This window comes from Rhinopithecus roxellana, chromosome 11 (assembly GCF_007565055.1).
Source record: "Rhinopithecus roxellana isolate Shanxi Qingling chromosome 11, ASM756505v1, whole genome shotgun sequence".
Lineage (NCBI taxonomy): Eukaryota > Metazoa > Chordata > Mammalia > Primates > Cercopithecidae > Rhinopithecus > Rhinopithecus roxellana.
In genome coordinates, this window is record NC_044559.1 from 58,414,477 (window position 1) to 58,429,502 (window position 15,026).

The following is a 15,026-nucleotide window of genomic DNA, read 5'->3' on the forward strand; positions in this document are numbered from 1 at the left end:
CCTTTGTGTAGAAGATAGCACATTTGACATCAAAGGAGAGAGTAACTCAGGAAATGAATTTGCTTTTAATCTCTGGATTTTTTCCCCATGGATTCAAGTTTTGTATAAGTTTGATATAAGACTCCCAGAACTCTTGTCAATCCTAAGTAGAAGACAGAATTCATAAGGCCTTTGTGGTGCTCCCTGGATAAAGAATGGTCCTGGGCTGTCCTACTCTGGACAATCTTGATAAACAGGGATGAAAAACAACAGATCAGAGGGAAAGCCACCTCTCTACAATCTCAAACTTTTAGTCTCTCAAAGTGCATATAGCCACAGGTTTGCTAAAGCATAATACCTAGGATAGGTTATATTTATTTAAAACTTTCAAGAACAGTAGTTTCTGACCCATTAAGAAAACTGAGAAAATGTTATAATACATATGAATAAGTGCATAGTAAATGGCATAACCTAATAAGCAGAAAACCAAAACAGGGCCAAACCAGGAGATTTCTGAATTAGGTAAGAGAATTGATTGGTGGACACCAGACTCTGTATGAGCAGAACGTAAGACAATCGACAGAAACTTACCTTCAATTTACAATACTGTGTCTCCAGCTTTCTAAGAGTTTCAGCATAGCTGGTATGGAAATTCTGGGACATCTTTCCCTGATTAGAAAAGAATGAAATAAAAATACATTAGAGAAAGAGTAAGTAAACTATGTGTTATTGTTGCAACTATGCAAATATTATGTCTAGATAGAGATATGGATTGGTTGCTCTAAGAAAACAGAAGCTTGGACAACAAATTTCTGAGTCACATTTTATAGCTTGGAGCAGCACTAAGTGGGCAACTGTTGAGCATGGTAATTACAAACAACAGACCTCACTATCCCATGTTTCCAGCAATTCTGGTAGCTAGCTTCTAAGCAAAACTAATGCCTGATGACTCCCACTCAATTGTTTTTTTGAAGGTAAGAGTTGAAATATAAAATAGGAAGATAGAACAGAAACTGAAGGAGAGAGAAAACTGTGTGAATAGTTTCTCTATACCAGCTCTCAACTGCAGGCAGATGGGGAAGTAAAAAGTGCCTGAATTTATAGAGGCAGAGGGCTTGAGTTTGGATCTGCATCCACTACTTACTAATTCTGACCTCTCAGCTTCTAGTATCACTTTTCTTTTTAGTAAGGCAGCAGGCAGGGAGAAACATCCTCTAGCAGCTTGAGACGGAGAGCCAGCCTCCCAGAGATGGCTGGTATGGGCCGAGACTCACGAATGAGTGCAAGGAGGGAGCAAACGTTCCAGGCAGAAGAAACAGAAAATGCCAGAACAGAGGCAGCGAAGGGTCTGTGAGTCCCAGGGGGTGGCTGGAAGGCAAAAGGGGTCCCTACAGGAACAGGCTGTGCTCAGAAGGCAGGACTTGGAGAACGCAGAACAAAGGTGCTTCAGCACCAGAGGACAATGTGACTTGAATGCTTTAGATCAGCCTTTCAAAATTGTGTAGTTTTTTTCCTTTTTGAGAAGGCAGAAAATGTTAAAAATAATAATAAAGCTGCTTTCATTTCACTATTTTTATGCTCGCCTCTATTTTCTTTCAATCTCTGCAACAATACAACTATTTTCCTAAAAGTTTCAATACGCTTGTAAATGAATAACATGCAGTCATACACATACTCACAGAAAAATTCCAAACCAACCACAAGATTTTTCACAAAAACCATGACTGTCATTATGTTACTAATCAACAGTATCCCGCCACTAAAAAAGTACATTTTCAAAAGTTTCTGTCCATGGACTCAACTTTTTAAAAAACACAGGTCAAGCATCCCTAATTGAAAAATCCAAAATCCAAATACTCCAAAATCTGAAACTTTTTGAGCACCCACATGACGCCACAACTGGAAAATTCCACATATAAGTACTTAACACAGACTTCTTTTCAAGCACAAAAATACTGCATAAAATTACCTTTTTATGCAGTGTATAAAAGGTACATAGGAAACATACATAAATTCTAACAATACATTAGACTTGGGTTCCATCTTCAACCTATCTCATTAGATATACAAAAATATCCCAAAGTCCAGAAAACTCCAAAACACTTCTGTGGTCCCAAGTATTTTGGATAAGGGATGCTCAACCTGTAATAACAACAGGTTGCCATTAAATCACTCTAAAGTGATGTGCTTGGGGACAGAAGCCAGAGGCCCCAATAATCAACCTGTAATCAAGCCAACAACCGCAGCTTTTACTTCCTCAGCCCAAACACACATGCAACACACAATTTTGTTCTCCTGATTGTGGTGCTGCACATCATTCAATCTAACATTCTTACCCATCCTTCAATGAAATTACATGCTGCCTTTTTAAGTAAAGGGGAAAAATCCAAGCAGCAATAGTAGGACACTTGGTAAAGTTCCCAGGGTGTAAAACTGCTTGGTGGATAAAACATATTGGTGATTCCATTCATCTTTACGGAGCAGCTAGTATGGGCTGGGCTCAGGACTTCAGAGTTTCCCTCTCATCATCCTATTCAATACTTACACTAACCCTGCCAGGGAATATTCCACTTGAGATAATGGGGCTCTATAGGGTTGGTGCACCCAAGGTTAAATGGCTTGTAAACTTAGGTCACCAAACCTGATCCAAAGCTCCCCTACAGGCTGAGAGGCTACAGGCTATGAGGGAGGTGGAAGCAGACGGCAACGGGGTTCCAGCACCTCCTCGCCCTCACTTTTGCCCTTCACTCTCTCCTTCCCCTTTTGGTCACTCAGCAACATTCATTTAGACTGAAATGCTAAGAAATTATCCATACAAACCTCAGTTGCTCAGGTCATCCTCCTAGAACTACTTGTTACCCTGACTCTAAGCTGAATGCCACAGTCCTTCCTACTGCATGAAGTCCCAGGGTCTTGCCCTGGCATTCAGTCCTCCTCACTTTGATCCTGACCCCCTGGGCTGAATGCCTGAATTGCCTTTGTCCATACTGCCTTCCTGGAATGCCCTCCCTTTCACTTCTCAGAATCGTAGCAGACATTCTGCAGATTCACACACCTAGACCCCAACTGCAGACCTACAGACCCAGAGCCCATCTGCCCCTGCAGGCAGATGCCTTACCCAGTTAGCAAGCACTGCCCTATATCAAGCTCAGCCTTCCCACCAACCAAGCCCAGTTCAAATCCTAGTGACTAAATGAGACTCCCACACACACCCCATAATGATAGCACCCATCTCCAATATTCAGAAGCGATTACTGACTGTATCACACTGGTGCCAATAATGCTACCACCTACTGTTATTTACACTGTTATATATTCTTCCTGTCTCCTAGATTATACTTGTTTTAAAAATGTGCACGAATTCAATCTTATATTTTTTTCATACAGCATGACTTTTTATACACAGCAGCCCTTCAACCGACCCCACATTTAGCGCTGCAGCTCAGCACCATAATCATGGGTGTCAGGTCGCAAGCACAGAAGAACAGATGCAGACACAGTCCATCCTCCCATCCTACACCACCATGAGAATGGTCCATGTAACATGGTTCCCAATGTCTAGCACCGCACTGTCCTCAGCAAGGCTCCTAATGCAGATGGGTGGATGAGGATGAAGAGCTATTCCCACTCATCAGTGATCACAACCACAAAACATCTTTCATGAAAGGAAAAAAGAAATGTCACACATGACTAAGCGTAAGCCTTCAAATATCTACTCACTGAGGACATGTCTAGTATTAAATCATGACATTTCACTATCCAGAAAAATTGATTTGTGTAACCTGAAGAGAAAACAGCCCAGATGCAATGCCAGAAAATTAGCCCCACCACACCAGAAAATGTTTACTGCAGAGAAAGCCTTGGTGATTTGAGAGTTGGGACCTTTCTCTTTTCCTTTTTATTTTTTATTTTTGGCTTGGTTGGTTATTATACAAAGCCATAAACACGATCTGCCCACATTTTTCCCCACCAGATGGGAGTTCATCACACCACATGTCACCTAGCAACCTAAACACCACTTCACAACTATCCAGCCACTTAATTCTTCATACAGAATTTCTCTTGTTCTATTAGGCAATACCGGTAAGGAACAGGGAATAAAACTTAAAACAGTGTTAAATACATAATATCACTTCCTCATCACTTAATATAGAATGGGAAAAGTAGTAAGGAAGACTGAAAATTAATCTCAATCATTGTCTAGCAATTTCAGAATAAAAACGAGAAAAAGGAGACCTAGAAGACACTCAAGCTCTGGCAACATTTGAGGGTCAACAGTCTTGGGTTCCAATGATTGAACTTGGTATACTGCAAAGCCCCCGGTAAAATTCACCTACTGAACTCTAAGTTGTACTTAAAGAGCATGTAAGCGTTGGAACCCCTGATCCATCTCTGACCCTCCCTCTCATCTCCAACTCCCATGTCACTATCACCCTCCCTTCCTTCAGCTCACAGGCCCCCTTTTCTCTTTGTGACACCTTCCCAGACACCCGTAAGAAAACTGCACTCCCTTTTCTATGCCCTGTGAAACAACCACTGCTAATTGTTAATAACAAGGACCAGGTCTGTGACCAAGGCCCTGCGCTTTAGCCACCCAGCATCCCAGAGGCCCCTCTTCTCCCCATGTCACCACCAGCACCTTCACCTGGAGGACTGCACAGCCTCTTGCTCAGCCTCTCACAGCCGGTGGGTCCCCTAGATGTCCAGCACCCAGAACAGTGCTGTGGACACAGTCAAAGCTTCAGAATTTCTGTGGAACGAATGCCTCAAACAACTACATTTGAACTACTGTCAAATAGGCAGTTCAGCCTATGTCTATTTTGTGCACGATGAAACATGGGACACAGTAGGTAAAACAATTTTAATCACATAAAATTAATAAAGTGAAAGAAAATGTCGATCACCCTCTCCCTATTCAGGAGCCTAGACATACTGCAGAGTGCATATTACTTTATTTCTCTTTCCTTGCACAAAGTATTTTGTTGGTTTGCAGAGTGTCTGAACAATTTGAGTACTCTTTCGGAACACTTAAAGCATGAACTGTCACACATAAACAACACTTAAAAAAGGTAAATGCCCATTGAGATGGTTTTCTTTCCCTTTGCCAGCTTTGTAAGATACACAGGTACCCAATTCCCACTAATTTTATTTGATTTTCAATAAAAGAGTTCAACCAACTGTAAAGAACATAACAGAGCTATTAAAGCCAAAGTCTTCCATCCTTGTGCCGGGTTCCTAAACGTCCCCCAAAATTATCTTTAAAAGCCCAAATTTATGCTATTTTTTCCAGTGTATACTAACAGCAAAACAGCAGTCTAAAAAGCTTTGTATTCTTAATTTCTGAGAGAACTGAAGATGCCACCGGAGTACCCTGTGTACGCTCAATAGGGCTGACCAAGCCACTTTCCAACGTCATCTGCAGCCCCCAAGCCCACAGGGGCCAGGCCACTGTCGGGAACAAATGGGAAATACTGCACCGAAGTGAATGCACTCCCCACTAAAGAGGACTCTACTACAAAGGAAATATACCCGGGTGCTTGGGAGAAACTTCAGCGTGGGCTGTTGTCAAACACAGACACAGTCGGTAAAACAATTTAACAAAATGCCTTTTCACTTCTGACACAGTAGAGGAATGCTGTGAAGTGGAGACAATGTTATCACTACAGCAGGAAAAAGGGAAATCCACTCAACTCTGAAGTCAGGCCCGGCTCCGCAGCCCAGCCACATGGAAGCAGCCCAGGATAGGTAGGAGCTGAGGTCCTCGCAGGAAAACTTTTCTTTCCGCGACTGTTTCAAGGTTGTGCTTTCCAGAGCCCAGCAAGGGGGATCAGCTCAGTAAATGCTCGCAAGCGAGTGCGGAGTGCCAGCGGTGGCCCTCCCGGGAACGCCTCCCCGATCCCAAGCCCGCTACTCCCCAAACCCTGCAGCCCCTGGACGCGCGCCCCTGCCCGCCCCTGCCCGCGGGGGAAGTGGAGGAAAAGACCCCCCCGCCGCGGTCCCGCCCCCGCCCGAGGAAGGGAGAGGAGACAGAAGGCTCGCAGCCCGCCTCCGTCGGGAGGGCAGTCACGGAACTCTCCTCACACCAAAAGTTCCCAGTCCCCGGCCTGTGCCCGCGGGGCCTGGGAGCTGGGAGAGGCCTGGGGCTGGATTTCCCGGCCCGCGCCCCCTGCGCGCCGGCTCGGGGCTTGGCTGGCTCTACAGACTCCAGGGAAGCGCCGGCCGGCCTGAGCGCCGCTGCCCGGCTCGCCCCGCGCTCCCGAGGCCGGAGCTCCCGGGGAGAGGGGGTTGGGGAGGGGGATGGCGGGAGCCGCGGGACCCGGCTGAGTGCCCCCAAGGCTGCGTCCCGGCCCGCGCTGAGAACTTTGGCGCCAGCAGCCCGGGGCGGGGGGCGCCCGCGAGGCCGGCCAGGCCGCACTTTCCCTTTCCCCGCCTTCCTGCGCCTCTCCTCCCCCTTCCAGGAAGCGCCATATTGATCCCGGCGCCGTCCCCGCCGCCGCCCCCTCCCCGCCCGCGCTCCCGGCCCCTCACCTTGGCTATGGCCTTCCGGTAGCGGGTCACCGCCTGCTGGATGAGGCTGAAAACTTTCATGTGGCCGTCCCCGCACGGCACGACCACCCGGGTCCGTCCGAAGCACACGGTCACTTTCATGCCGCCGCCGCCGCGGGCGGGCCCGCGCCCCCTCGCCGAGCGCAGCCGGAGCAGCCGGGGCCGGGACCAGGGACGCTGGGCGCGGAGGCGGCTAGGGCGAGGGCAGGCGGCGGCGACGCCGGCGAGCCGCTCAGCTCGCATGCCCGGTCCGGCCCGGCCACCCTCGCCTCGCCCGGGGCTCGCCTCGCCTCTCCCCGCCGCGGCGCCCGCAGCCTCCGGCCACCTGTTCGGCGTCTCGGCGCGCTCGCCGGCGGCGGCCCGGGGCTGTGTGGCGCTGGCGCTCGCTCGGGGCCGCTGGGGGAGGGGACGGCGCGAGGGGAGGGGAGGGAGAGGAGCAGGGCCGGCCACACAACACGCGCACATGCGGCAGGGGGAGGCGCGGCCGGCTACCCGCGCGGGGCGGAGCGCACGACCGCAGCCCGCGCCCCCCGCCACCGCCCTCTGGGGCCGGCCTTCCTCCCTCCCTCCGGAGGCGCGGGACCCCTGGTCCCACCGCCAACCCGGGCAGGCGGCCATCTGCCCCCAGCAACCCTGGCCCGGGCGTCCCCCAGCCTCCTTCACCCGGCCCGCCCAGCACCCTGCAGGGCTGCGCTCGCCCCTCCTCGGGGACGCCCCTTCCACGCCTCCAGAGGTCTCCACGGAGCCCCCCCCTTCCCTTTCCTTTGTCACTTTTAATCCCCTTCCTCGGACTGGAGGGTTTCGGGTGCAGGCGCTCCCGGGGAAAGCAGTTTTTGCTCAGCGCGGCGAGTCCCCTCCTCATCGCCCCGGAGGCTCCAGCCCGAGCCCTCCGCCCTCGGGGACTCGAGCCTGCAGCTTGCTCTGCTGCGTGTCTGCCCTGCCTGCTCCCTAGCTCGGCTGCAGGGTCGGGCAGCGGCGGATTCTGCCTGAAACGCAAGAATTAATAGTCTGCTCTGGGGAGGCAGTGGGGAAGCTGTGAGCGACGGCGTTTTCCAGCTGTCACTGTTTACCTTGAAGTTTCCTGTTGACCCTCCGCTGACCCACTCGCTTAAATAGATTGAGACCTTAAACATCGCAATTCTGATACATTTCTTTCTTTGAAGTTCTGCAGCATAAGCAATCCTAACGCGAATCCGTGAACAGTCTATTCTGACGCCCGTGGAGAAATCTCACGCGGGGATCCCCACGATGTGCCCGCGCTTAACGCAGACGCCTGAACCCCGAGGAAGGCTCTGACTCCGCGATGAGTGACATGCGGGGCTTGAGAAGTTCTGAGGGAACGTGAACCGAGTTAGGGAACTTAGCTGAAGCTCATTTTGTCTTAGTTATGGACTATGATTCCTTAATAAATGTATGTCATTATGTTTAAAGAATGACAAATGTCAGCAAAGATGGTCCCTGTCCCAAGCCCATTCCAGACTATGTGAAATTCTTTTTGCCAGTTATTTCCAAGGGACGTGAAAGCAATCAAGCTGTCCTGGGTTGGCGCAGAACTTGAGCACTTAGAGCTGGAAGAGCTGGCGATTGACCATCCATCCCACTCCACCTCCAATCTTAAAACAAGGAGAACAAGACACGAGGTTCGTCCGCTTTGCCACACTCCCTGCGCTTTGCAGCACCACAGCTGCCCCAGCACAGTGCAGTTTCTCCTAGGAAACATTGCCCTTCCTCTCCTCTCCCAGCCCTGGACCACCACTTTCCACCACCTGTCCAGCAAATCAGTGCAGTGGTGCTAGCCCCATCTTACACCAGGACATTGACCAAGGGCCAAAGTCACTTGCCCAACCAAGGCAGCAGAGAAAGCTCAAGGCAGACCCAGAAATAGTCTAGGTTTCCCTCCTTCCACTCAGTCCTGGGAAAGGCTCCTCCTATGCTGTTTGGCTGCAGCACTAGACATTTCTACCCAGTAATTAAGTTTGTGACAACGATGACAACAACTGTTGCTGTGGGTTTTTTGCTTCTTACATAGATAGTTGGATCCACAACAACAATTACTGATAATTATAGGTGTTGTTTCTGTTTTTATGCATGGGAGGAGTATACTACTAGTTTAGAATGTTGTACTAGTTTATTTTATTTTTTTTTTAATTTATTTATGTATTTTTATTTTATTTATTTATTTTGAAACCAAGTCTCACTCTGTTGCCCAGGCTGGGAGTCTGAGGCAGCAGTGAGCTAAGATTGTGGCAGTGATCTTGCTCACTGCAACCTCCGCCTTCTGGGTTCAAACGGTTCTCCTGTCTCCGCCTCCCAAGTAACTGGGATTATAGGTGCCCTCCACCACGTGCAGCTAATTTTTGTATTTTCAGTAGAGACAACGTCTCACCGTGCTGGCCAGGCTGGTAGATCCGCCCACCTCAGCCTCCCAAAGTGCTGGGATTACAGCTCAAGCCACTGCGTGGCAGAGAATGTATACTGTTTACATGCTATACTAGTTCAGAGGGGTATACTAGCTTGAGTATAATAAATTAGAGTGGGGCTTTCTCAAAATAATTCTAATGGAACGTCATTTTTCAGTAATAACCAGAGTACATAGGACATTATACAGATCTAGGTTCAGATCCATATTTGGCCATTTACTAGTGCCTTAGACATAATTCTCACTCTTTCTCCAGCCCGTCTTATTAGCTGAAAAGTAGAGAAGTAGAGCTTATTATATTCATATCCATCTCATAGATCTCATAGATTGAGTCAGTCTTTCTTTTTTTTTTTTTTTTTTTTGAGATAGAGCCTTGCTCTGTTGTCGGGCTGAAGGGCAATGGCACAATCTTAGCTCACTGCTGCCTCAGACTCCCAGGCTCAAGCAATCCTTCCTCAGCCTGGAGAGCGGCTAAGACTACAGACAAATGCCACTATGCCCAGCTAATTATTAAATTGTTTGTAGAGATAAGGGCTCACTATGTGGCCCAGGCTGGTCTTGAACTCCTGTCCTCAAGCGATTCTCCTGCTTCAGCCTCCCATAGTGCTGGGATTACAGGTGTGAGCTACAGCACCCAGTCAAGTTATGAACATTAAATAAAATAATGTGTCTGGAAACAGTACGGCCGGGCACAGTGGCTCACGCCTGTAATCCCAGCACTTTGGGAGGCCGAGGTGGGCAGATCACCTGAGGTTGGGAGTTTGAGACCAGCCTAACCAACATGGAGAAACTCCGTCTCTACTAAAAATACAAAATTAGCCAGGCATGGTGGCACATGCCTGTAATCCCAGCCACTCGGGAGGCTGAGGCAGGAGAATCGCTTGAACCCAGGAGGCGGAGGTTGCAGTGAGCGACGTGGCGCCATTGCACTTCAGCCTGGGCAACAAGAGCAAAACTCCGTCACAAAAGAAAATTAAAAAAAACAAAACAGTACGTGCTTCCACGCTGCCACATGGGAACGTATAGCGTAGTACAGTGCAGTTACCGTGAAGAAGGCAGAGGGTAACAAAGTCCAGGACAGGATAGCAAATGATGACAGTAGGGAGGAGGCGGGAGAGATAAAGGGGAGAGGAGAAGACCAAGGCTCAAAGAAATGACTAGCCAGGTGATACGACTTTCCAGTGACTGGGCCAGGACTACAACCAAAAACTCCAGCTCTGACTCTCACGCCTGCACTCAATTCACTTAAATTTGATTCCACATTCAGTTAGTAAAGACCTTCCTTGCAGGAAGCACTGGCTAAATATTACAGAATTATAAAGGTGAGTAAAAGAAGGACAATCTAGAGGTCAGAATAAGATAGCTATTCCAATAGCTACAATTCAAGACATTAAATATTCAGTGCCAGCAAAGCGTTTATGGCAGTACTGGGGAGGGGGGAAGCTTTCATAATACAGATGACATCAGGATATGTGGGTACCATTTTATGTACATCAATTCCTTTAACTATTCAATACCTAATAAGGGTATAGATGGTTATTTAAAAATATGATCCAGAGAATTAATAACACTGATTCCACCAACCAGATAAAGCCTTACAGCTGTATTTAAATCTACCTAGTTTATCTAGATGCAGTGATTTCTTTTATGTTAATAATTGATGAGAAACTAGTACTGTATAATTCTAGATGCCAGAGACTTTGGTGTCGAGTCAAAATTCATGAATTTTTTTTTTAATTCATAAAATTTCATGACACATTGGGAATACATATCCAAGTTCTCACCTACCCAAATAGACCCTCCTTCAAAATATTTCAGGGTTGCCCTCAACCAGTCCATCAGCAACCATCACCAAAGTATCCACTGCCTTTTTTTTTTTTTTTTGAGATAGAGTCTCACTGTTGCCCAGGGTGGAGTGCAGTAGCACGATCTCGGCTCACTGCAACCTCTGCCTTCTGGGTTTAAGGGATTCTTTCGCCTCAGCCTCCCAAGTAACTGGGATTACAGGCGTGCACCACCACGCCTAGCTAATTTTTGTCCTTTTAGTAGAGACAGGGTCTCACCATGTTGGCCAAGCTGGTCTCAAACTCCTGACCTCAAATGATCCACCCCCTCGGCCTCCCAAAGTGCTGGGATTACAGGTGTGAGCCACCATCCCTGGCCCTTCTCTGCATTTTCATTCTCCTGTTCCGGTTCCCAGACACTGCTGTGGAAGGTATGTCAGCACTGCCCTGCTGAGACAGCCCATCTTGCAAAACTTGAGTCCGGGCTGAGATCACCACTTCTAGAAGCCCCGGTGTCACCCAGCCTCACAATGCTGGAAAAGGCCCAGGTTCCCTGCAGAAAGCAAGCACCCATGTTTGCCATGACCCACCACTCACAGCCCAAGTCCCTGGTCAAATATCTCCCTCCTTTCCAGGTCCTAGAGCTGAAGAATGAAGGAGCTTTTGGTGAAGTCCGTGAAAGTTGGCAGAACAAGGTGGAGGCTAGCAGAGCTGGTGATGTCAACATTCAACTCTGACAAATCTGCAGCAAAGTGGAATAAAACCACCTAAGCCACTCACTTTCTGGTGGTCCAGCTTGACTGGAGGGAGGATTTGGAGAGTCCAGTGATATGAAGAGGTGCTTCCTGGTGATACTTTATAAATGCCAGTTCTAGCTGGGCATGGTGGCTCATGCTTGTAATTGCAGACTTTGGGAGGCCGAGGTGGGAGGATCACTTGATCCCAGGAGTTTGAGACCAGCCTGGGTAACATAGTGAAACTCCATCTATATGAAAGTTAAAACTAGCTGGGTATAGTGGCACACACCTGTGATTTCAGCTACTCAGGCAGCTGACACTGAAGGATCACATGAACCCAAGAGTTTGAAGCTGCAGTGAGCCATGATCATGTCCCTTCACTCTAGTCTGGGCAACAGAGTGACACACTGTCTCAAAAAATAAAATAGGGCTGGGCACAGTGGCTCCGCCTGTAATCCCAGCTGTGGGGAAAAGAAAGAAAGGTCAGACTGTTACCGTGTCTGTATAGAAAGAAGTAGACATAAGAGACTGCATTTTGTTCTGTATTTGAGATGCTGTTAATCTGTGACCCTACCCCCAACCTTGTCCTTGCAAAAGACATGTGATTCATATGTCTTACTGCTGACCTTCTCCCTACGATGATCCTATTATCCTGTCACTTCCCTTTTTCTAAGATGGTAAACCTAATTATCAATAAATACTAAAGGAACTCAGAGACCAGTGCCGGCGTGGGTCCTCTGTATGCTGAGCGCCGGTCCCCTGGGCCCACTTTTCTTTCTCTATACTTCGTCTCTGTGTCTCATTTCTTTTCTCAAGTCTCTCGTTCCACCTAACGAGAAATGCCCACAGGGGTGGAGGGGCAGGCCACCCCTTCACCAGCACTTTGGGAGGCCGAGGCCAGTGGATCACCTGAGGTCGGGAATTCAAGACCAGCCTGGCCAACGTGTGAAACCTCGTCTCTACTAAAAATATTAAAAAATTAGCCGGGCGTTGTGGTGGACACCTGTAATCCCAGCTACTGGTGAGACTGAGGCAGGAGAATTGCTTGAACCCAGAAGGTGGAGGTTGCAGTGAACTGAGATCATACCATTGCACTCCAGCCTGGGCAACAAGAGGGAAACTCCATCTCAAAATAAATAAATAAAATAAAATATAAATATAAATGGCAGTTATTTCAGCCTGATCTTCGAGAGTGAAGTTCAGAGTCAAGTTCTTTGGTGAGGCTTAGAGTCCTGGCCTTCTAGGTTGCTGGGGGAGGAACCAAAGGTGCAGGTAGTAAGATTGCTGCTATTTGGGGGAATTTCAGCATTTGAACCAGGATTCTCTGGTGGGTAAAAGTCCATCCTGCCTTCCCTCTGAGGCAGGCATGGCTTTATCAGAAACATAAGGTACTGAAAGTTAACTGGATATGGTGGCTCACACCTGTAATCACAGCTACATGGAAGGCAGAGATGGGAGGATCACTTGAGCCGGAAGTTCAAGGCCTACCTGGGCAATGTAGTGAGACCACATCTCTACAAAAAGTTAAAAAGTTAGCCAAGCATGGTGGTGTATGCCTGTAGTACCAGCTACCTGAAAGGCCAAGATGGGAGAATCGCTTGAGCCCAGAAGTTGGAGGCTGCAGTGAGCTATGATTGCACTGCTGGACTCCAGCCTGAGAGACAGAGTGAGACCCTATCTTGATAAAAAGACAAAAAATAAAAAATAAAAAAATCTACCAAAAGTTTGTTGTTGTTGTTGTTGTTGTTGTTTTCTCTCTCTCTCTCTCCTTTAAAAATCTTTGAGAACGGCTGGTGTGGTGGCTCATGCCTGTAATCCTAACACTTTGGGAGGCTGAGGCAGGTAGATCACCTGAGATCAGAAGTTGGAGACCAGCCTGGCCAACATGGCAAAACCCCATCTCTACTAAAAACACAAAAAGTATCCAGCCATGATTACAGGCTCCTGTAATCCCAGCTACTCGGGAGGCTGAAGCAGGGAGAATCCCTTGAACCCGGGAGGTGGAGGTTGCAGTGAACTGAGATCACACCACTGCACTCCAGCCTGGGCAACAGAGCGAGACTTTGTCTCAAAAAAAAAAAATAATAATAATAATAATAATTACTTAAATGGCTCAAATTCTCAAATCCTGAAACAATCTGGATGGGGTGAAAGAAATACTTTTAGCTGGAGCCTATAATCCCAGCTACTGGAGAAGCTGAGGCAGGAGGATCATTTGAGTCCAGGAGTTCAAGGCTGCAGTGAGTTATGATGGCACATTGCAGCGTAGCCTGGGCAATACAGTGAGATCCATCTCTAAAAAAATAAGAAAGAATGAGGCCGGGCGCAGTGGCTCAAGCCTGTAATCCCAGCACTTTGGGAGGCCGAGACGGGCGGATCACGAGGTCAGGAGATCGAGACCCTCCTGGCTAACACGGATGAAACCTCGTCTCTACTAAAAATACAAAAAACTAGCCGGGCGAGGTGGCGGGCGCCTGTAGCCCCAGCTACTCGGGAGGCTGAGGCAGGAGAATGGCTTAAACCCGGGAGGCGGAGCTTGCAGTGAGCTGAGATCCGGCCACTGCACTCTAGCCAGGGCGACAGAGCGAGACTCCCTCTCAAGGAAGGAAGGAAGGAAGGAAGGAAGGAAGGAAGGAAGGAAAGGGAAGGAAGGAGGAGAAAGGAAAGGAAAGAAAGAGAGGAGAGAGGAAGGAAGGAGAGAAAAAGAAAAAAAAGGAAGAAAGAGGAAAGAGAAAAGAGAAGAAGAGAGAAAGAGAAAGAGAAGGAGGAGGAGGAGGAGAGGGAGGGAAAGGAAGAAGGAGAAAGGAAAAAGAAAAAGAGAAAGAAAGAAGAGAAGAGAAAAGAAGAAAGAAAGAAAGAAAGAGAAGAAAAAATGAGGGAGGGAGGGAGGAAGGAAGGAATGCTTTAACTGGAGTCAGTGTGTGGTGGAAAGAAATTAGGTCTAGGACTGATGGCCCTATCTGGGTTTCCAGCCTCAAGCCTCTCCAGCACTGCCTCTAACTTACCTGGAGCAGGAAAGTTCTCTTCCCAATAGGTTCTCCAGAGCCAGACTACGGGTGTCAGAGGAGGTGAGTGGCTTTGAGGCTGCTTCAGATGAGGCCCGGGGCCCGGGGCCCCTGACATTCTTTGTAATAATTCTGGTATGCTGTACCAGTGCACATCCAGCCCCAGTAATCCCCTGTACCTGATTTTAAATGGCTGACTCATCCCTCCCTCCTCTGTCAAGTTACTCTGTTAAGACGGGAGTTCAATTTCAAAAACTCTCTGTGGTGTTTTGGAATTTCATTCGCTCAGTGTCGTGGCAGAGGCAACATGCTTGTTCCAGCTGGGGAGGTTTACTTGGATGGAACACAAGGCAGTGAATCTGCAGAGGTAGATCCGGAACCCGCAGAAATCTTTCTTTGTTGTCGTTGTTATTGTTGTTTTTGCAGGCATGCTCTTTACCCCAAGCTAGAGTGCAGTGTCGCAATCATAGCTCACTGCAGCCTCGAACTCCTGGCTTCAAGCAATCCTCCTGCCTCAGCCTCCCAAGTAGCTAGGACTTCAGATGTGTTCCACTAT

The 15,026-nt window shown here is 48.2% G+C and overlaps 1 protein-coding gene across 1 annotated transcript in view; it reads right to left on the bottom strand.

Moving 5' to 3' along the window:
* The window catches only part of LOC104653785 (microtubule-actin cross-linking factor 1, isoforms 1/2/3/5-like), an 86,078-nt gene extending 79,088 nt beyond the window's left edge, over nucleotides 1-6,990 (bottom strand). Inside the window, 3 exon segments of the mRNA XM_030940156.1 lie at nucleotides 571-648; nucleotides 6,508-6,658; nucleotides 6,851-6,990. Coding sequence (XP_030796016.1) covers nucleotides 571-648; nucleotides 6,508-6,658; nucleotides 6,851-6,990 — 369 coding nt within the window.
* Between the last annotated feature and the right edge of the window lie 8,036 nt (nucleotides 6,991-15,026).